Source organism: Parus major, chromosome 21 (genome assembly GCF_001522545.3).
Source record: "Parus major isolate Abel chromosome 21, Parus_major1.1, whole genome shotgun sequence".
NCBI lineage: Eukaryota > Metazoa > Chordata > Aves > Passeriformes > Paridae > Parus > Parus major.
This window is the reverse complement of record NC_031789.1, coordinates 5,658,437-5,680,930: the sequence shown is the minus strand read 5'-3', so window position 1 is coordinate 5,680,930 and position 22,494 is coordinate 5,658,437. Positions and strand designations below refer to the sequence as shown.

Below are 22,494 nucleotides of genomic sequence, written 5' to 3'. Positions count from 1 at the left end.
CTGGGGCTTCTGGAACAGCCTGGATTCCCATTCCCTAAGGCTGGGGGAAAAACTCATCCCTGTGCACACAGCAGCTGTGGCAGGAAGCCAGCAGCAAGGCTGCCCTGGACATTGATACCTGTTTTTCTCTTTTCTTCCAAATAAAGCTCCACTCCAGCAATTTCTGTCTCACAAGCAGCACTTCCCCAGCTGCTTTAATCCATTACCTTCCTTCCCACAGAAGGTATCAGAACAATTTCCTTTGTGCATCACCACAATTCTGGTGGGGTTGGAAAACCTTTTTAAAAATCCCCATCAAGCTAAAACTGCTTAGTGACCTCTTTGTGCTTGGGATGTTGGCACAGCTGGAATTTTGCACAGCTGGGATTGGCAACCTCTAGGAAATATCCTCTGGGCTCTCACCTGACAAAGCTTTGGTGGCCAAGCCTCTGCCGAGGCAGACAAATGCAGCTCTGGCAGTGAATTTACTGCTTTTTGGGAAACTGAGGATTTTTTTCCCCAGGAAGGATGGGGTGGGTGGCCAGAGGAGGCAGAAGATTTTATTTGAGGAAAGAGCAGGTGGGATTTATCTGAGGAATGCAGATCAGCACCTGGCCAAGCCTGTAGGGTCTTCTACCAATCAGGTTTCAGTGCCGACCCTTCAAAGCAGAACATTTCTCAGAGCAGAGGGAATTGCAGGTAAACACCAGGAACAGATCAGAGACCAACCTGTGAGAGGTCCTGATGACTGAGAGCCACGGTGGAGTCACCAGGATTAAGAAAACAAAGCCTTAACTCACCTGAAGGGCTGAGAGCTGTCTACACACACAGATGGATGTGGGGCTTTTTTATTTCAAGTGAAGTTCTGCCAGCTCCTGCCCTGCTCAGCAGCAGCACTGACTTCCTCCAATGTACCAGCAGCTCCCACACCAAACCCACCACAGATGCTCAGCCACACCATTTTCACCCCCCCCTAGAACTGGCACAAAGCCCAAGGGATGGGATTCTCCCAAGGCCCAGCTGTGCTACCTTCAGATAACCCCAGCTCTTCCTCCTTTGTCCAGGTGAGGAGGCCCAGAGCGAACACAGCTCAGGAAACTTAGCTGGGACCTGCTAGCTACTCCTGAAGTCAGAGAAAGGCACTTTCCACCTCAAATCTTTATGGATCAGGGGATTTTAGGTTTGGTGCCCAAATTTCCTGCCTTTAAGGGAATGGCCAGTCCAAGTCTTGTATCTATTGAAAAATCTCTTAAATTTGCACCAATTTCTTTCTTTATGAGTAGGCAAAAGTGGTGTAGCTCATAAGAAACTACTCTCAAGTGAATGTAATAGAAAATCAAATACTTTAATGAAATTAGGGAGCATGAGAGTAACAGCTCAGATATACCACTAGAACTGATACTACTGGGCTGTGGGGCTCTGCTAATTGGTTTTTAAATGCTCTGTTCATCAAGCATGCAAACTGACAAACTACGAATTCTTCAGAGTGTCAAAGATCCTGAGTAAAGAATTTTCAACCACTTCAAATGGATATATAGGAAATGTCTTCCAAGCTGGTGGCCCGCACACAGCATTGCACAGATAAAAATATACTACTCTCAATGCACAGAGCTACATACTTTCACATTTATCAGAATTTTCTACACAAGTCTTTTTTGATAGAATTCAAGTTTTGAATTTTCTGTATATATCTTCACCTGTATTAAACAAATGCTTATTTACATTGTGGGTAAAGTGTAAATGCTAGGAAGGCCATTTTCCCATACTGTACTGTAACACTGCAAAATATATATACACAGAGAACCTAATATAGGCAACAGGTCTAAAAAAAGTCACCTCCCACCTGCACAACATCATAGAGCCAGTATGAAAAGAGGATGTTGTTAGCACCAAAGCACTCCCAGGGGGCTGAGGAGCTTTCCAGTTCCACAGGTAAGAACTGCTGGGCACAGCATTCGAAGGATGGGCCATGGAGCTGCTGCCTGCAGGACTGGAAGTCCCAAACACTGCACTGCGTTGGGTATGGAAATCACTCAAGAGCAAGACAGGAGCACCAAATGAGGGTGGATAGTGACACCCCAGCACAGGGCACTCCTGATATCACTTCCTACCCCATTAATCTTTCCTTTGGATTCATGGATGAGCACAAACTGCTGGCAGAACATAGCTCAAGCCAGGGGTGCTTCAGGAGCCAGATAAACCCTGGTACTGCACAAGCCACTGGGAGCAAGCTCTGCTGGCAGAGGGAATTCTGAGGGAAGAAGCCCTGGTTCACCACTGGCATCAGATGGAATTCCTGAGGGAAGCAGCCCCAGCTCACCAACTGTGCCCGGGTGCTAGAGGGAAATCCCTCAGAAAGCAGCCCCAGTGGGCATTCCCAGCTCTGTGCTCAGGTGCCAGAGGGATTTCCTCAGGAAGCCACCCCAGCTCACCAGAGGGAATTCCCACTGGAAGCAGCCCTGGGGCTCACCAGTAGGAACTCCCTCTGGACGCAGCCCCAGGGGTCACCAGCAGGAATTTCCTCGGGAAGCAGCCCTGGAAGCAGCTTGGGGGCTCACCAGCAGGGATTCCCCCCAGAAGCAGCCCTGGGGCTCACCGGCGGTGCCGGCTGTGCCCCGGGTGTTCGCGATCGTAGCGGTGCCCGGTGCGCTCGTAGGAGCGGGAGCGCTCGTGCCGGTGGTTCCGGTAGTAGTGGCTCTTCTTCTTGTACTTGCCCGAGTGGTCGGAGCGCTCGCGGGAGCGGCTGCGGGAGCGGGATGAGCTCCGGCTGCGCGACTCGCGCGCTTTGTGCGTCGAGTATTTGTAGTCTTTGGATTTCTTGTAGCTCCGCACCTTGGAGCCCTTGTAGCCGGAGCTGTGGTTGAATTGCCTCGGGGGAGAATCGCTGCGGCTCCGCGAGCGGCTGTGGGATTTGGAGCCGCTGGACGTGGAGTAACTCTCACTTTTCCTACACAAAAAGGAGAGGAAGAATGATCTTGAATTTTAAGAACTTCATTCTGTATTTTGCTGTTCAGTACCCCATGAAAACTCATCTTGTGTCTTAAGCCTCCATCTGGCTACTGTAAAAACACTGATTTTTTAGGAACTCTTATCCCGTTCTCCAGCTTCAGGTACAGTAATACTGTGAACACCCAAACCCGGAGTAACACACTCCTGGGTCACCTCAGCCTCTTGGTGATGATTATCAGAGCTGGCACTGGGAAACTGAAGATTGGGAGGGACTGGGAGTACAGCCTACCTGTGCTTAGGGGATGCAGATCTCGATGGTGACCTGGAATAACTCTGATCTCTGCTGCCACTTCGACTCCTGCTCTCTCTTCCTTTCTGGACACTGCCAGAGACAATGAACAGTTGGTTATTTTGTTTCAAGAACTCATGGGAGAAAATCAGCTGCTTCCTTATAAAACCGTACCCATTTACTGGGCTGTTGGAGCTGGTTCTCTTCGCTCCCTCAGTTTTCCTTTTAGCATTCTTCATGGCCTGCACAGGTAGTGGTGAAGGTTTATTCCCTTTAACCTCTTTTGGAGACTCTGAAAGAAGAAGCCTTTGTTATCTCTTTGGAAAGTACCTGAAAGGACTTGAGCCTCCCCTCACCCCATGTCTGCACCAAGCAGAGCTGCACAGCTGTGCTTTGCACACACAGCCACCCACAAGCAGATCTGAACAAGTTCACAGGAGGCAGAAACTCATCTGAAACATTTCTGCCGAAGTGTTGAAGTAACTGCAAGAAAAGGCAGAAAACCACCCTCCTTTCCTTGCCAATTATTCAGCATTGTTTGAAAGGTAAACTGGGGAAGAAGATGGTGAATGCTGTCTTCTAGGTGAGACAGACTGGAAACTTTCAACCAACAAATTCCCCACCCAACATCCCAAAATGTTATCCCTGCCAGAGCACCTCTGCTTCAAATATTGCTTTAGCACAACATGCCAGTGGCAAGGATTTGAGTTTATTGCCAAATCCACATAAAAGCAAATCCCTGGCCTATATGGGTTTAAACTAGTCTTAATTTCGGACTAATTTGATTTTAGCTTTTATCTGATTCAAGAAATCACAAAGTTACAATTCTATTCAAACCCTGCCAGTTTAGTAGTGCTAGAAGCACTTAAAAAAATCCCCAACAAGCCCCAAACCACACTTGTAAATGCTTCCCAAAAGGGTAAATACATATGAACGATGTGAAAGAGTTACTAAAAATGACTTATCCACCATTTACCATTTTTTGGGATAGGGGAGAATCCTGATGTGTTATCCAAGCTTGGAACTCCTTCAGGTACCAGACCTTTTGCTTGTGCTTTTGCCTCTTCAATAGCCAATTTCTTCTTTTCTATTTTACTTTCCAGATCAGATAAATCCACCTGTGAACACAGGAGCATTGCTTGTGAGAAATGAATTTCCTGGTTACTCACTCCCAGGGAGGGGAATGAAAATCGAAGGAGTCCCAGACAGTGACTGCTCTTTGTTCACTTCCAGGCTTGCAGCTGTGGTTTCAAACAGGGTCAAATTTTCCAACTCCTGCTCTGAGCTGCAGCCTTTACTTGAGGGCTCCCAACATGGAAAAGAACCAAACCTTTTTCCTTGTGTAGAGCTGCAAGATTTTTAAGCAAATTTCTTGAATTTCTTCCTCTGTTGCTCCAAACAGTAAAAACCAATGTGGGCGATTTGGAAGTGGGATCTGAAAGGGAGAGAGAGAGAGACAAAAGTTCATATTTCTCCCCCTCTTAAAAAGCTTGAAAAAAAAACAAACCCAAATCCATGGAAGTGTGGCTCACCTCCAGTGTCCTGGCTGCCAGGTAAATGCAGGCACAGGCAATGCTTTCTGGCTGGAACCTCACAAAGACATCTGTTCTCAGGCTGTCATTCATGTAGTTCCTGAAAAACAGGAGAGCAGGAGATTGCAAGGCACTGCAAAACTCTTTGGGGCTCTTTTTTTTTTTTGGTTTTTGACTTGGTTTTACATCTACAAGGGCTATTTATTTCTGCATTAAGTTACTAGACTTCAACATGACATTCCTGTAAATCTACAGAAAAGCTGAATGATTTTACTGATACAAAAATAAAATAAATAACTAAAAATAAATCCCTCAAGGGGAGGGATGTGTGACAGAAACAAAGTCTGACTGCTGAAAATTCAGTGGTGAGAAGAGAACCAATTTTAACTTCACTTTTGCTGCTGGATCTCTACTGGCCTGCTCTCATGCAATAAACAAGTTATTTTCATCAAGACAACATACAGTGTGCTCAGAAATACTCAGTTATAGAATTTTAGGTTCACATGTTCCCCTGCAATAGGGCAGAACCAGTGTCTGGCAAAAGCTGCAGCTCCTGGAGCAGTTCTCCCATGAAATGCAGTCCTCCTCAGCACAGGTCAACTTCCAGTGGGATTTAAGGGTCCATTTCCATCCAGAACAGATTTCTTTTTGATGCAAAAAGTCAGCCACAGGAGAAATCAGGGTGTTTGGAAACATCAGTTCGGGAGAACAGTCAGTCACTCTTTGGCACATGAAATAAGGTTTCCAAATTGTCCCATTTCAGTAAGGTTGCTTAAAATGAATTTTCACAGAATGAGAAAACTGTAAAATATTGCACATATTCTAGTCAGTACACTTAAGCATTATGTTGTTAAATCTTAAATACACAAAGTAAATGCCTGTGAATCTGTCAGCTGATGTGATTTAGAAGATCTAGACTTGGGAGCACATACGTCAGTAAAATATCAGATGAAGAAAAACTAAAACCAGACATAATAAAAATCCTTAAAATAATACTTTAAAGTAAAAATTAACCATATGGGTACCCAGTATACAAAGATTCACTGACCCCCAAAATATCCAAAGCAGAGACCACAGGCCAGGCACATGCAACATTTACAAGGACAGAGAAGAGGAACTGGAATCTCAGGAGTTTCCAACTCCCACCTGCCCCAGCTGTCCTCAATTCTTATTTACACAAAGAGCAACTGCTGCCCCAAAAAAGCAACAGCATCAGCTCATCTTTCTGGGAGAAAGGAACTTCTAAACCTAGTTCTTGTCCCACTACAAAGAGAGCACAAACTTTTTGGCCAAAGAAGTGATAAAGGAAAGGGTGACTCCAAACATCTGAAAGCTACAAAGCTTTTTTTCTGATTTGTCAAATTGAGAACCATGCCAGCTTCCAAGTTTGGCCTCTTCCCCGTGGGCTCAGTCAGACACAGGAGGAAATGAATCCTTGTCACAATAGCTTAAGAAAAAGGTAATGTTGTAAAAATGCACATGTCAAAAACCAGTTATACTGGATACCCACCAGTTTTGGGTACTGGAAGCAACAAACACGAGCACACAGATGTGCTATTGTAACGTCTAACCCCTTTCTCAATTGGGTTAATTCCCTCCCTCCCCATCATCTCCCCATCTCCCACAAGCAGCAGATTCCTGGCAGTCCAAAACCCCCATTCCACTGCTCCATGCAATGCTTCTGGGAAGTGTCTCTAAATACCACATTTTGTCTCCAAGCTTCACACATATACTAGTTTACAAATGGAAACTATTAATTTTTGTTCTTGTTAATTCATCCCTTTTTAAGATCTAAACCCCAACTTAATTTGCCTTATCATGTAAGAAACACATCACATTATAACAGTTAAGAGAAATAGAACATTAAAACAAAAATTTCAGAACTTCAACACTCAGGTTATCAAATATACAAACAATCAAAAAATGCAGAGTGAAAAATAAAATTATAAAGCACAAGAAGCAGTTGGCCAGTTACTCTACTATCATGTATATACCACCTGTCTAGAGCCAGCCTTCTCTTTGGAGAGCTTTGGGTTGACTGAAGACGGCAGCTATCCCTGCACCATGGGCAGCAGAGGAGAAGTCTTAGTCACTTACCCTCAGAGGCTACCCTTTGATCAAAAGAGTACAGAAAAGAAAAGTCAAAACTGGTTCTCTACACACAGGTCACAGTACCAGACAGTTCAGTCAGCAGAAATATGGTCTTTGGATTCACTAAAGGTAGCTTTTTTTTAGACCATTTGTATTGTTAAAAAGCATTATGGTTTAAAAGCATTATTTGGTGAAGTTAAGGACGTGGAATTTTACAGAAGCTTCCCACCCCCGAGCAAATATTTATTAAATGAGAGCAATAAGGCAGAGGACATTTCTTGGCAAACATGAATCCAGGCTATCCATCTATCCAGTCTTACAAGCTGACATCTTGCACTATCCACATAGATAGAAGAAATTTATCTGAGGTTTTGATATACCTGGAATCAAGCTCAGGCCCTGGGAAAAGCCATCTCCCAGCACTGGGAACAGACTTGAATTACACCCAAGTTTTCCCTGAAGAATAAGAACCCAAGGGAACAACTCTAAACACACCCAACCTTGTCCCTTCAGCTGGAAAGTGAGAGCAAAGAGGAGGGAAGTGAGACGTGAGGGTGGAAAGCTACCTTACCATTAAAACTGTGCCTCGAACTTAAGAGGCCGCTCAACATTTGGGAAGTAGTTTGGGGCACACCAAGGACAGTGGAGCTGTCTGGGGTGGCCCCAAGCACTGCTGAGCAGTGCTGCCCAGTGCCTCAAGTGACATATTTCTGCTACTGCCCCTTCTGGTCTCTTAGAATAAAGAAAATCAACTTACCATGAGGTCTGGACCAGGTGTTGGTTACGTTCACATTCTAATACCTGAAGGTACATAACGATTATCTGGAAGATATGGGTTATTGAGTTATTAATAAGCATCTGGAGAGCCACATGCTTATTTCAGAGGGACATCCATGAGGCACCTGTGATCCTCTTTCAAGGCCTAAAACACTACACATGAAGTGTTTGCACCATCCCCAGTGTTTATCCACACCACTTCTGACCTTCTGAGCCCTTCCATCCTGCCACTCAGCCAGGCCTTGTCCTCACCTGGGTTTGATTTTGTTCTCCTAGACACCTCACAAATCCTTTTTTAGCTGCAGCCTGGGAGAAAAAGCTGCTGAGTGCAATCAGCAGTGAGGAAAGTTGGCAGTGCTTGGAGAGAACAGACAACACTGTGCCATGGTTCATTCAGTTCTGAGGGCTTTTTCTTTGGTTTGAAAGGAAAACAAGGCTGCAAAGAGGCAGAATAATGGCAAAACTCACCCCAATTAACAAACTACAGCTGTCCTCTGGGGTGGATGACAGAAGGAAATTCTGAAAGTCAAGAAGCTTAAAAAGAATGCTCTGAACAGGAGTTTTTTTAGAGGAGAAAAGAGCAAGATCCCAAATTGTTTTGGTACAGAAATATGAAGTTCTTTGACCAGTTAAGGCAAAATTTAAGTATTTGAGGTAATTGCGTCTTTCAGGTGTCATACACTCTAACCCTTGTTACTTTTATATTGAGCCTTGTCTCCTTTCTAGCCAAGCCTGAGTGTGGTTTTAACACGCTGCAAACACTAAACTGGCACACAGAGCATTAATACCTCAGCACATTCCCATCAGGAGTGATCATGACAACCCCAGGCCTCCAAATTCCTCCCTGTGTAGAGATCTAAGTTCAGGGGATGTTTTCTACCACCAAAGCTACCTACTGATCCAATCTGCCTTCGAGGAATACTGAGCACCTGCATCCACCTCGCCGTCACTCAGCAGTGATACGAGACCAATTAGTAAGAGTCTCTTAAATGAGAAAGAAAACATCAGGATGGTAAGAAACTAATCTCACTGAATTCACTGATTATCATGTGCTGTCCACAAAGCTTCCAGGCAGCCTCCTCAAAGATTTACAGAATATGAAACATTGGTTATATAGTGAATTTATAAAGTACAAACCTTATGAGGGTGCTTCACATGAACACAAAATCCCAACTCCTTCAACACTCTTCTTTCTGCCTTAATTATTTGATTCTTCAAGTTCACGTATTCTTGATCCAATATTAGAGGCACAGGTTTTCTGCAAGACAAGGTCAAACTCACAAGATGATCATCTCAATCCCTACAGAGACTCAGGTTGAGTTGTGCAAAAATAAAAAATATTATTATTTATATATTCAAAAAACTTATTTATTAAAACAGCTCAGCTCACTTTGTGAGATCCCTTCAAAACAGTCCCTGATTTATGAAACAGGGAATGATGCTGTCATGAAGTTTAATAATTAAAACACAACACAGATAGTTCAGATTATTCTGAATTCTCAGCTTACTTTTTCTCCCTCAGGTGTCTGAGGCGATGGAACACATTGATCACGTCCCGAATGCGTCTGGGGGCTTCCTCAATTTTGGATGCCAGATGAACACAGGCCATGGACACATGCTGAAAAATAAGCATAAAATACAATATTTTATACAATGTATCCTTTTCAGTTCAGGAACTGAGCTCCTTCAACATCTTAAGGAGGAATAGTGAGTGAAAAAATGTGGAAAAATAAGAAAAAACTAAATACTTGACAAAAATCACTACTAAATACCTTTGTAAAATCATGTTGCTCTATAACTGTAATCTCCAGACCAGTTTCTAACACTGATCACATCTCAGATTACAACTTGCCAAGAGAGATCAGAAGATAAATATAGCAACAAATGTAATTTAATGCCTTCTTACCTCCATAGAATGCTTCACAAAAGACTTGGTATAAAAAAAACGCTGGAATAGCACCTGTCCTGTAGCCATAGCCACCTAAAAAAATGGATAATAACAGGGGATAATGAACAAAACTACCAATTCCGAAGAGAAATTTTAGTACTTTTAAGACCCAGAAAATTAATTAAGCCTGGGAGGAAGTTCAAGGGTATCTAAAGAAAATCAGAATTGCTACTTAAGTAATTAAGTTGCCCAAAAGGTTGTCAACACTGTAAAAACTGCCTACAAGTCAAATACAGACAGCAAATCCCAATTTTCTTTTATAAAAAATGTGAAAAATACACTCTAGTTAGTAAAATTTATAAAAAAGAAAAATTAAAAAAAACACAAACCAAATTCATTTTAAAGTTACAAAAGTATGCCAGAAAAAAAATTTGCTTTTAGGGCGTGGAAATAGGGGGAATCTAATAACGTTATGATTTGCACATATTTGAATATGCTAAGACTCGACAGCTGGAAGGTGCCTGCAAAATTTTTCGCTCAAAAAGCAACGAGGCTGTTTAGCCTAAAGTTCTCCGGGAAACAAAACCTTCCCGAGGTCACCAGGACTCCAAAAGAGTCTTCAGAAATCCGTCTTTACACAATCCCCGATCCGCACACGGGGGCGGCGGAGAAAGGCGCTGACATCACCTGCTTCCGGCACCCAGCGGCCGGGGAGGGCCGGAAAGGCCCGGAACGATCCCCGAACACCGGGTGGCGCCGCGGCCTGCCCGGCCAGTAACTGCGGGGCGGCCCCGCGGCCTCCCCGGCCGCTAACCGGGAGATCGAGGGCTACACAAAGAAGGGCCCAGCCCCGCTTAGTCCCGGCCCTCTCCCCGCCTGCGCCCAGTCCCACCTGCGGCAGCCGCAGAAGGATCCCGGCCGCCTGGATGAGCTCGCAGCCGGTGACGCGCAGCTCGGTTTCAGTGTCAGGGTCCAGGCCGCTGCTCATGGACGGCGTGAAGCGCAGCGTGTGCTCGGGTAACAGGCAGTTCTCCAGCGTAATTAGCACGCCCGAGTACAGCCGGTCGCCGATCAGCACCGCGCCGGGACCCGGTACTGGGGCGGGAGCCGCGCCGGCCGCCTGAGGGCCCGCAGGGCCGCCGCCTCCTGCCGCCGCCGCCGCCATTTTGTGCCGACGCCTCGCTGGCTCCGCTCTCCTTCTCCTTCCCCTCCCCGCATCCGCCCGACGCCGATTGGTGGAGCGCGGTGGAGCCGCGGCCGCCGATTGGCGTGGGGGCCATGACGCACGACGCCGTCCGGGCAGCGAGGTGACGCAGCGCTCGGGAATCCGGACAGGGCGGGGCCGCCCCAGGACGCGCCGTGAGGGGGGATGGAACTCAGCGCTCACCGAGTATTCTTGTTAATTCCGTAAAAGAACAGACTACGTGTGTCCTTAACTTGGGGCCCACCGAGGTTCATGTGTGTTGGGTTCCCCCGTGCAGCGCCAAATTTCACCACATAAATTGTTTCCCCATAGCAGCGACCAACTAAAATATGTTTATTATCAAGTCCTTAACAGAACAGGTTACGTATGTCCTTCAGTTGGGGGCCGCTGGGGCTCATGTCTGAGGGCTGACATCCCCCTCACACTCTGGCCTGTATTTTTGCTGTGCAGCGCCAGAACTCCCCACAAAAATCGTTTCTTCAGAGCAATTACCAAAAAAAATATCTTTCTTAAGTTCTTATGTGTGTCCTTAACACAGGTGCCATGTGTGAGGGTCGGGATTCTGCCTTCCCTCCATCCCCTGGCTGTATTTTCCCAGTGAAGTGCCAAAATTAACACAAATTGTTTCCCCATTGCAGTTATCAATAAAGATGTCTTTATTTTAAGTCCTTAAAAAGTACAAACTACATGTGTCCTTAACACCCAGGGTCCATATGTGAGGGTCAACATCTCCCCATTCAGCACCAGAATTCACCACACAAATCAGTTCGTTTTTTTTTCTAGTAGCAGTTGCCAAAAAAAAAAAAAAAAAAGCTTTATTAAGTCACTGTATGGCCTGACTGCTAATCTTCAAGTGTGCTTTTAATTTAACAGGTTTCAGTGACAACAACACAGGGAAAAAAAAGCCATCAAGGAGAACCTTCACACCCACACAATCCTTAGAGGATTTGTTCCACATTCTCCATTTCAGCAGCAGTCCCACAGCAGGTTTGCTTCACAATCAAACCCCTGTTTCTAAAACATACATACAGACTCTGATATCAATAATGGTGGTGCACAATACGTGAAAATATCCCCTCTGGTTCTTTTCCATCTCCCAGGGCAGCCAGGAACCCTTCCTGTCTCCTCCTCTGGGCTAAGGCCGCCAGGGACTTGAATGTCTTTGGCTCATAAATAGCCAAGTCAGCCAGAACTTTTCTGTTCAGCTCCACCTGTGTCTAAAGGCAAGAAAAATTGTTGGTTAAGGACTGTGCTTTTTAGGAATGACACTGCAATGGCTTAATCTCTCTTTATTAAATATAAGGAACACTCTTTACTGTTTATATAAACACTCTTCATTAAGTGTCATTAAACACTCTTAAGGCTTAAGACCTGAGGTCTTAAGGCAGATTAACTTTTTTCTGCACTGTGCAATTTGGAGCTGTTAAAGACTGTCAGGCACTCGCTGGCCATGGATGTCTCATTAACCCATCATGTAAAAATTATTTACAGACTTTATAGTTTTTCTGGTAGAAACCAAGAACTGAAGAAAAATCTCTAATTTTGCTCAAGGCCACGTGTTCCAGGTTAATCCATGCCATCTATTTCAGCTCAAATTAAAACAGAATTAACAAATTGAAACAAATTCCCAGTGTGTTTTAAAAACAAGGGACAATGGCACCAAGTATCTGCACTCTCCACGCTCCCTAAAACAGATAGAGAAAAGAATAAGGATTTCTTAGGTTTTTGGGCTTTTTGCTAATCCAAGTTTTGCATTTTTAAATTTCTTGAAGTAAAAGTAAAAGCAGCTGTCACTGAATGCCCATAAAAAAAGCATTTTAAAAGTCTCATTCCTAAGTTTTGGGGACAGAACATGAAGTGGAGCCCCAGTGTTCACCAGGATGAAAGGGAATAATCCATATAGGGAAGAAAAACAAGTTTAGGGCAGAATGTAGTTCCTGAAGTGGATGAAACTGCTTTCATAAGCAGAAAGCCTTTCATCACTCTAATTATTAAGTAACTATCCTCCAAGCCACATCCTTACCTTGACCAGGTTGCTTATGAAGGCTGGGTACTTCAAACCATGTTCAAGGGAAGCTGCTTCAATCCTTGTAATCCAGAGCTGAAGGTGTAAAAATTAATATATTGCATAATAAAATATTTTAAAAGTAAACCCATTGCCACACTGGTCTGCTCACACTTACTAAATATAACATTTTCATAGGAAAGAAAATAAATATTAGTTTTCCATTCTAAATATTCCATTCATGCAATATCCTGAGCTGGAAGGGACCCACATGAACATGACCCAGGAAAATGCCGCCTTGGACTCCTACTTTTCACCCACTGGAAGGAAACCCTCCAGTAAAAAAAAAGCAGCTGTTTCACTTCTGCCTTCCTCCCATTTTGATGTTTCCACCCAATATTTTGCTCTTTACCGCTCTGAGGAATCTCTTCTTCTCCCTCCTGGCCTTGGTGGACCTCACAAAAGCCCTGCGGACACTCCTCACTGCCAGCTTATAGCAGCGGTTCTTCCTGCCACGAAAATGCTGGGAAAAAAACCAAAACAGGATGGTCTTACTCATTTAGATTTAAAGATGTAACACTAATAAAGCTCATTTGTATTCACAGCTTTCCATAACAAGGATCACTGAACCCTTCACAAGCACCCTTTAAGCCTTCAGCTGGCACATAATGAAAATATTCTTTCCTTGGTTTTTATCCTGGAAAACCTGAAGCTAAGGAGTTGGAACAGGGTGGAAAAATCCCAGTCCAGCCAAAGCAAAACCAGGCCTCACTTTGGGCTGTGGTTCTGTGAGAAAGGCAATCACAAAATCACGGCCACTTCTTTCACCCAGCCCTGAATTCACGTATTTATTCTCATTCCTGAGCTCCCCTCAGTTGTGTCTGTATGAGCACAGGGATGGGGCAGGAGCCTCTGATTTGTCAAAGAACTGCCCAAAGAGAAAAAAAAAAATATTTAAAAAAAAATAAAAATTCTGACATCCATCTAACATAACACAGGAAAAAGCAATCAGTGCTGCACCATAACAGGTACTGTGGGCAGCTTAGGTGCTACAATACCAAAATATTCTCACTTCCTTCAACTTTTTCTCTTTCAGTATTACATCAAAATGTACTACCTAGGATGCCCTTGAGAAAGATTCTTCCCTAGCCTCGGCACAGTAGCTTCAACCCTAGCAGAAATCCCATTTCAAAATGCGCTTGAGAAAAAGGTCAATTTTTTTACCCCAGCTTCTTTACCCAGTAAAACAAACAAAATAAAAAAAAAAAACCACTCAAGAAGGTAACACAATCAGCACAGCCTCCAGCACTCTGCATTTAATTAAATACAGATCAATTTACAGCACGAGACAACCACAGAATCGCAGAACGGTCGGGGTGGAAAAGGGACCTCCAAGACCGCCCAGTGCCACCCATGGGCAGGACCACCACCCCCGGCTGGACAGGGCTTGGAGGGCACTTCCAGGGATGCAGGGGCACCCCTGGCTTCGGGAGCCTGCGAGGGGCACAGGGCAGGGCGATGCCGGGGTTGGACAGGGGGATGCAGGGACAGGGCCGAACTGGGCCTGGGGGCAGCCCGGGGACCCCGCACTCACCCGCGCGTACTTGAGCACCTCCTGCACCCTCCAGAAGCGCTCCGAGAGGCGGCTCCGCAGCCAGCGCGCCGCGCTCAGCACCACCATGGCTGGGCACGGAGCCTTCCGGGGCGGCACCCGAGCCGTTCCCCGCTGCTTCCTCCAACCCTGCCCCCGCTGCTTCCTCCGAGTCTGCCCCCGAGCCTGCCCGGTCCTTCCTTCAGTTCTTTCTCCGGTCCTTCCTCTGATACTTCCCTCGAGCCTTCTCCGTCCTTCTTCCGGCCCTTCCCCCGATCCTTGCCGGGCGTTCTTCCAGCCCTTCCTCCAGTTCTTCCCCCTTCTCCCGATCCTCCCCTTGCCCTTCCGCCAGTCCTTCCCCTGTCCCCAGACCTTTTCCCGGTCCTTCCCCGGCCCTTTTCCCGGATCTTTCCCAGCCCTTCTGCCTCCCCCGGCCCCTCTCCCGCACTACAGTGGCTTTTCTCAGTGTTGGGCATCTTTTGCCCCGGCCCGAGGATGGAGTATCCTGAGTTGGAAAGGACCCACAAGGATCCAACCCCTGGCCCTCCCACCCCAAAACCCCACTCCGTCCATATTTGGGAGCGGCGTCCAAACCCTCCTGGGGCTCTTGGGGCTGTGCCCATTCTCTGGGGAGGCTGGGCAGTGCAGGTTCGTCTGCGGGAAGAACCTTTCCCAGAATCCAACCTAAACCTCTCCTGGCACAACTCCAGCCGTTCCCTCAGGTCCGTGGTCACCAGAAACATTCACCCTCTGGTGAAGAACTTTTACCTGATCCCAGCCGTCTCAAGTGACCACGACACCCTCATCACCTGCATGAGGTGTGACCCAAACCAGCCCAAACCCACAGCTCACCTGGAAGCAGCCACACACTGTGTGGTGGGGTTGTACCACAGAGCTGCAGCCAAAATTCCCGGTCGAAAGGAGTTGGGCTGCTTGGGGTGTGCATTCCCAGAGCTCAGTGAGGGATTTGGAGCAGACTTTGGGCTTTGTATCCCCAGCAGTGCTCCAACAACCAATGTGAGAAGATTTGGTGGTGTTTTCAGTGACTGGAAGGATTCCATAGTGGATAAATGGGTTATTAACCCATCTTGTCAGGTTAGGGTTAGAAAATGGGAGACATAAATTGGAAATTTATGAACTGCAGCAAACCACAAGATGGTGCTGCCTGAAAATGATTCCTTGGGAGGAGCAATCCTTGGCGTCAGAGAACTGATGTATATTTCTGGTGCTCTTTAATCATCACCAGTTCCAGCATCCCAAAGCAATGATGCTCCTATTATAAACTGCTCCATCATCAGGATCTTCCCCACTTCTGGGAAAGTTCTTGTTAAGGATGTGGAAATTTCACAGAATTAGAGAGGAATCTTCATGTTGCTGAGGTTTGTCTGACACAAAGGTCACTTGATTATTACAAGAATCAGTAGAATGTGTAGAAAATAATTGCATAGAACACAATTTTCAGACCTCCCTAGAAAGGTTAAAATACATTTTCATTATAGCCAAAGAACTTTGGAAAGTTTCACTGGATTTAGCAAAACTTTTTAGAATTTATGGCACTTTTATGAATGTTTAAATTGTGTTTCACCACACCCCTGTGCTATCACCAGCAGATGGTAAAAGCAGCTGTAGGATTTTTAGTTGCTCGGCACCGAGTTCATCTTTCCATGGTTTAAGCCTAAAATTGATTCCTCTTCCTATAGTTTTGGGTTGGGTTCTTTCTGTTTGTGTGACTTGTCCTTTTTTCCACTTCAAAGGCATAAATCAAGCTTGAAAAATATTATGTCTTTAAATCTAAACAGAATTTAGACACTGAGACTTTCAAAGCTCCCTGCCACTTGTCACATTTATGGTTTCCTGCACAGCTTCAGACTTTATTATTAACACTCTCTCTGGCCTGTGCAGCACTGAAAACAGGATGGATTCAGCATTTATTTCCCTCAGGATGTCTGGACAGATCTGAGAGGAGATTTCATATTTTGCAGCTTGAGTGGAGGCTGCTGCCCTGCAAACTCCCCTGGGAGCCATCCAGCCCGAGAGTGCAGGGAGGGAACATGATGGAAATGGACTTGTCACACTCTGCTGTCTGGTTTAGACGTTGTTTCTCTCTGTATTTTTTAATCTCTCTCTCTTATTACTGCCACTGTATCTTGGAGGCTACACAGGCATGGAGATGTCACTGAAATTCTTAGAATAATATTGATCTTATGAGGTAGATTAAATAATTGATAATTGCTGTGCCTCCTCTATGAGAGTATCAATATGTTCTGCAAACAATAACAGATGACTGCAGACGGATGATTTCTGAGGAACACAGTGATTCTTATAAAGTTCTCTAAGGTTTTTGTTTGTTTTGTTTTGTTTTTAATCTAGAGAGGAATTTTAGAAAATGAATCAGAGTCAGAATAGTTAAAGGTGGTGTGGGACCATCTTGACCTGGGGATGGCTGGCTGGAGCATGGCTCTTGGGTGCTGCCGTGGGGAGACACATGTGAAGGATTGGCAGCACAGAGAGCAGCTCTGAGGCTGTTCTGTAAACACAGCAGCCTTGCAAAGCTCAGCTGCCTCAGAAGGGACGACATTGCTGGGTCTGAGTGGCTGTGACTGCAGGCAGCTGAGAGCAATCACAGCACCACACGCTGCTCCCATCTCTGCTGCACGGAAGGGTGAGGACTCCAGAGACTGGGAAACGCCTGCTGTCCTTTATCTTCACTGCTCACCTCATTTGGATGAGACTTGGGCAGGAATATTTGCCTGCATATAGGATGAAGAGCATGAACAGGCTGTTTGAAGACAAGGAACTGCCTGTGGGTGCCTAAACCTGATATTCTGAACACCTAAGCCTGATATGCTGAACACCCAGCTGAGCTCAAAGGTGGAGTGGGATACTAAAGCCCACTGAGCAGCCCATCACAGCTACCACAGCAACCCTTTGGGACCTCTTGGGATCATAATCCTGGGAAAAACAGCAAATTTGGTAGGACTCTGGATTCTAAACCAAAATAAAAGCTACTGCCAAACTTCCAGCAGATCTGCTTTGGGACTGAGCCTGGGACACTGCTGGCAAGGCATCTGAAGGAAGCAAACTGTGCTGAGCAGGCCCTGGGGGAGTAGGGGGCCCAAAGAGACCTTTCCTTTCTTGCTCCATGATGATCTCTGGTTAAGGGCTCCTGGCCACCTGTGGAAGAGACAGAAGAAGCCTTTGCAAGTTCCTTCCCAGCTCTGTTAGACCAAAAGGAAACCCTTTTGAGCGTGGGTTGGTGGATCTTCTTGAAGGATGTCTGGCAGGGACCCTGAGGACTTTGGAGCAGAAATCCTCTCAGAAAAGTCTCGGATGATCCCTGGGCTCCCCCTGTATGACATGGATGACCAGCTCCTTCCCAGGGAGCCCCGCAGCCCCTGCTGCTGCCTGGCATGGACCCTGGTGATAGGAACCATGAACTCCCTGGTCTTCCTCCTTAATTTGCTCCTGATGTTTGTCATTTTCACCACTGTGCTGCTTCCTACCATTGTGGTGGTTTACTTTGGCTTCCAGTGCCACTCCCAGGTAAGTGCCACTCCTCAAAGGCAGGGCCACACCTGAGGGTTCCTTTGAGCCCCAGCTGAGCAATGGCTGTGAAGGCCAGGCAATGCTCCCCAGGTTTTGGCTTTGTTTCCCTAAGGAAACAGACTTTTCCCTGTGTGAATAGTCTGGGCTGACAAGAACAGGTATTTGGGAAATTGGGCAATAAACTTGTGTCCCCATGGAAGACAAGCAGAGGTGCCTGGTGAGGTGAACACACTCCCTGCCCTGATGGAGTTGCTCTTTGCATTTTAATTTCACAATGTTTCTCTCTTCCCTGTGATTTCTGTCACTGAGAGCTGCCAAACAGAACTCCAGAGCTCAAAGTCCCGCCTGGGCTCTGGTAGGGTTTGCTGCTTTCTGTTTAACTAAGTTTAAGATCCATTAGGATCTGCCTAATGATCGGATTAGTAAAATCTGACAGAATATGTAATCCCCTTCTCATGCCAAGATAACATTCCTGTTCCCAAACATTCTGTGCATTCCTCACACCAGAAAAGAGACTCCTTTGTCCATCCAGCCTCTGATTGCTGCCCTTTGCACTGCATTATTTCCTTACTTACAAATCTCTTCTTGGTATATTCCTTTAAACATTTTTGGGATCACTTGACCAAGCATGGATGTGAAAAAGCAGTTCCCTGCTTTCCTTGCAGGCATGGGCTGTTAGACCAGCTCAATGTGCCTGTTTCATAAGTCATAAACAGGGACTGCAAATTGGGCTGAAAATGGAAAAAAACCTTCCAAGAACTGCCCCTTTCAGCTTCCCTCACCTTGGAAAACCTCAAGTTCTCCTTTGCACACACACTCAAAGGCTCTGAGGAGATGCAAAATGTTTTTGAATGCAGCCAAGTGGACCAGAAGTGAAAGCCCCTGTGTTGCTGGAAACAGTGAGGAGTCTTTTTAACACAGCCTTTCCTTTAATAAAATCATAGCAAGGGATTGTGGCTTTCCCAGAGCAGTTCCTGTCTTTGGGCCATGACTTTTCAGTGCCTCCCCAGCAGCCAGAGGCTGATTTCTACACTGCAGCTCCATTAGGTGGATTTATTGTTGGGTTTTAGGATGATGGGTTGTGTTCCTTTTACTGCTGAAAGGAAAAAGAATAAAGTCTCAGGACATGGGGACTGCCTGCAGCATTTGTTAGTGCAGAACAACCGAGTACTCAGCTCAGCTCTGCTGCTGCCAGCACGAAAGGAGGGCTTTAGACACTACTCAGCCAGGTCCTGGGAGGTTTTATTTGCAAATGGTCTTTCCTGGCAGGTTTTTCAGGTAGAAATGAGTGTTCACAGAGAGCAGAACACAAATGGGTCTGGAGAGCCATGAAATGACCAACTTCTGTCTGCAGACCCTAACAGATTTCTGTATTTTTATTTATTTTTTTGTTATTCCCAGTGTTGTGCCACCCACACCAATGTAGCACCAGGAGGCTTTTTGCTTTGGTTTGTGCCTATCAAATACCATTGGATGATTTAATAAAGATGAGTACTTCCTGTTCCAGGATCAGTGTGAAGTGCTCTTGTCTCACAGGGATGCTGGGATAATTGAAAGCTTGATAACTTGATAATTGAAAACTTGTGACTGATATCAGTCACAGAGTGTACCTGAAGATTGCTCAGCTCTAAGAGAGGGAAGAGATGTCTTTTTCCATGGCAACATTGGAAACTCAAGGGTGTTTTGGCCACTGCTGTAACCAGCAGGCCACGTGACGGGTGACCCTGGCAGAGTGGGTTAACGTGGCACTTTTGGGAGCTCTTTTCCAATTCAATGATCCTAGTTCTGTCTCACTCTCCCCACAGGTGCTGCACTCCTCTGCCCGCTACTGCAAGAGCATCTTGGATGACAACAGCTCCTCTGCCCTCATCATCCTGGGCTTTGTCATCATGTCCCCACTGCTGGTGGTGGCCATGGCCATTTACTGCAGCCTGGCACGGCGCCTGCAGCTCCTCGTGTGCTTCCAGCCCTACAGCCTGGCCCTCTACAAGGGGGGCCGCTGGTGCTGTGCCAGGGGCTGCAACACCCAGCTCAAGGCCTGGGTGTGACCTTGCAGCACCAGCAGTGTCCCCTCCCTGTGCCTTGTCCTTGTTCCCAGCCCTCCCTGCAGAGCTGTTGCAGCCAGGTCACCCTCTGAGTTATCCCAAAGAACTTCCCCAGAGTGAAAACAATGTGGGACAGGTATGGGGAGGGCAGCTTCATCCTTCCAAATCCTCTCTGGTGTTGTTTGTTGGTGTTGTTCCTGTCTGTGTGCTGCTCATTGCTGGATGCTGTCCCCACCACCCCCATGTCCCCAGCAGAACCATTTATTAGAAATAAAGTTTGTGTCCAATCCTCCCTGGAGGAGTTTGTTCTGTCTCAAGGCCCGGGCTGCAGCAGAACCACTTGTTGTCCCCCACTTCGTAGCATTGTAAGGTAAAATGTTATTTTTGTTTTCTTTCTGAGGATTGATTTTTCCTGCTATTTGCCCTGTGTGGCCCTGATACCACCCAGAGGAATAACCAGGGGTGGCTACAGGGGGAAGCAAACTGGAGAAAGAAAAAAAGAAAAAAGAGGAAAACCAGTTGACATTTTCTGACAAGATGGAAGAAGAACAAGAAGGTTCTGTTCCAGGCAAGGGAGATTGTGCTACAGGATAACAAGGTCTTGCCTGAGGGCAGTGTCTGCTCACTGGGTACAGATATTTGATACGAGCTGCTGTTCCTTTTGCTCACCTGTTGTTTAATCCAACTGCTTTTACAAGGAAAGCATTCTTCAGCCTGGCAGGGCTGCAAATATTGTAATGAACCATCCCCACTGCTGTCCCTGCAAAGAAACCCGGAGTCATTTGCTACAGCATCCCCAATAAAGCAAAATTGTATTTAATTTGGTATTTCACTTCACAGACTGTTTTAATAACAGAGGGGAAATGAATTTACCTGAAATGTCAGCAGCAGAACAGACAGCTCAGGCTGTACCTCAGGGTAAAGAGCCCCAACCAGGCATTCCCAGGAGGGCTGTAGCTCTGAGAGGAAGATGGCTTGATCCTAAATTTCCCGTAGAGAGCACAGAGCCATATGCTGAGCCTTGGATCAGGTCCTGAGGCAGCTGTGCCAGCCTGGAGGGCCTGTGTGCCAGGCAGGGACTGTGCCCACAGATGTGGGGGATCCCTGGCTCTGCCTCTTCTTCATTCCCACAGGCAGGGCTTTGTCCTGGCAGCTCCCAAAACAGCCCAGAGCACAGCAGGGAGGACAGAAAGAACTTTATTTTCACTGTTTGGTTTTTTTTTTAAGTTCAGCTATGTATGGATTTAATTCCCCTGCAACATCTCCATGCTCAGAGCCACAGCACTGACCTGGTTATGAGGCATCTCAGAAGACTCTAAAATACAGTTCCTTTGGTCTTTATTATTTGTGCTTCCCTGTCACTGGCTGATCCAGGTGAAACCACAGGAAGATGTCTCAGTAATTATCAGATGCCTTCAGTTGTTGGAACACTCAGCTGGGGGTGCTGCAAACATAAACCATCTGTCAAGCTGAACTGAGATCAGGAAGATCTTCTAGAGCCAAGGACAACAGAGAATTTATTGGAAGGATGCTACATTCCTGCTCTGAGGGAGGCCAGGGGAAAGGAAGCTGGAACCTGCTGCACATACCATGAGAGGATGTGCTGCTCTCCATCTCATCCCAAGCATTTATTGCTCCAAATGCTTCATTTTCTGTGGATAACTCTGCAGCTAATTTGGCAGGATCTGCATGGAAATATAACATGGTAATAAACTCTCAGTGACATGTTCTGGACAGTTCCTTGTGCTCTCTCCATTTGTGTAGCTTCACTGAAACTTGACTGTCTTCAGGGAAGTTATCCCTCGTCCTCCCTGTCCTCCCTCGTCTCTCTCTAACTGGTCACTGGTGATTGTTTCCAGCTCTGCTGGAGAACTTGGTTAGAATGGATGGAAGTGATTAAAGAAAGAATAATCTGGGAGTGCCTGCAAGGGCCTCTTGTCTCAGCTGATCCTCCAGCGTGGCTGCAGAATAGGTCACAAACTGTGCTGGGAATGCTCCCCTGGGACTCGGCTGGGCACTGCTTAGCTGTCACCCTCCCAGATGGAATTTTCCCTAACTCCCTGCATTGTTTGCAAACTCCTGATGGAGCCAGTTTTGTGCCTGGAGGAGCAGCTGCTTCCGCTGTGTCCAGGCCTTGAGATGGGGTTGTGGGGCTGAGCCTGGGACATCTGAGGTGTCCATGCTGCAGGATCCCTCCAAACCATGCACTTGGGCATTGATTATGGGATGGATCCTGCTGCCTCAGCAGGGCCATTGCTGGTTAGCAGCATTCTTCCCTGCATTTTTGGCCAGATCTCATCCTATTTAGCTGCTGAGGACTGAAAAATGCCAAGTGGGAGGGAGTATGTGCTGGTGTGGTCCCATGATGGAAAAGACAGTGTTGTTTCCCTAAAGGAAACTCCAGGGGATTAGCGTGTCCTGGCACAGTGCAGGGATTCTCTGTCACTGCCACCAGTGTCAGTGTCACCACCCAAAATGGCCATCACTGCTTTACCTCACCTGATCCCAGACACTTCCCACAGCCGGACAGGGACATGGATCCCACAGAACTGGGCTGCTGCTGGCAGTGAGCTGTGTGCCTGTGTGTGGCAGTGGGAT

General features: G+C 46.4%; 3 protein-coding genes across 6 annotated transcripts; 1 reads left to right on the top strand and 2 right to left on the bottom strand.

Annotated features, from left to right (window-relative positions):
* Positions 1–1,299: 1,299 nt before the first annotated feature.
* CCNL2 (cyclin L2) lies at positions 1,300–10,694 on the bottom strand. Of its 4 annotated transcripts, XM_015648486.3 has the most exons (11): positions 10,398–10,694; positions 9,524–9,598; positions 9,126–9,235; positions 8,755–8,875; positions 7,598–7,662; positions 4,750–4,849; positions 4,548–4,652; positions 4,194–4,335; positions 3,392–3,509; positions 3,218–3,310; positions 1,300–2,926 (listed from the first exon to the last, which is right to left on the bottom strand). In XM_015648486.3, the coding sequence occupies exons 1-11, from the start codon at positions 10,668–10,670 to the stop codon at positions 2,572–2,574; spliced, it is 1,557 nt and encodes a 518-aa protein (XP_015503972.1). In that variant the 5' UTR covers positions 10,671–10,694; the 3' UTR covers positions 1,300–2,571. The 4 variants fall into 4 exon arrangements, with proteins under 4 accessions (XP_015503972.1, XP_033375232.1, XP_033375233.1 ...); XM_033519341.1 differs by lacking the exons at positions 8,755–8,875; positions 9,126–9,235; positions 9,524–9,598; positions 10,398–10,694 and adding an exon at positions 5,212–6,860 and having other exon boundaries at positions 7,598–8,740; XM_033519342.1 differs by lacking the exons at positions 8,755–8,875; positions 9,126–9,235; positions 9,524–9,598; positions 10,398–10,694 and adding an exon at positions 6,747–6,860 and having other exon boundaries at positions 7,598–8,740.
* Positions 10,695–11,341: 647 nt separating this feature from the next.
* Positions 11,342–14,508, bottom strand: MRPL20 (mitochondrial ribosomal protein L20). Its single transcript, XM_015648492.3, has 4 exons — positions 14,309–14,508; positions 13,127–13,237; positions 12,733–12,810; positions 11,342–11,926 (listed from the first exon to the last, which is right to left on the bottom strand). The coding sequence occupies exons 1-4, from the start codon at positions 14,393–14,395 to the stop codon at positions 11,750–11,752; spliced, it is 453 nt and encodes a 150-aa protein (XP_015503978.1). The 5' UTR covers positions 14,396–14,508; the 3' UTR covers positions 11,342–11,749.
* A 1,511-nt stretch (positions 14,509–16,019) lies between these two features.
* On the top strand, positions 16,020–21,877 carry TMEM88B (transmembrane protein 88B). The gene is made up of 2 exons (XM_015647972.3): positions 16,020–17,848; positions 19,657–21,877. The coding sequence occupies exons 1-2, from the start codon at positions 17,579–17,581 to the stop codon at positions 19,897–19,899; spliced, it is 513 nt and encodes a 170-aa protein (XP_015503458.1). The 5' UTR covers positions 16,020–17,578; the 3' UTR covers positions 19,900–21,877.
* The last annotated feature ends 617 nt before the right edge of the window (positions 21,878–22,494 follow it).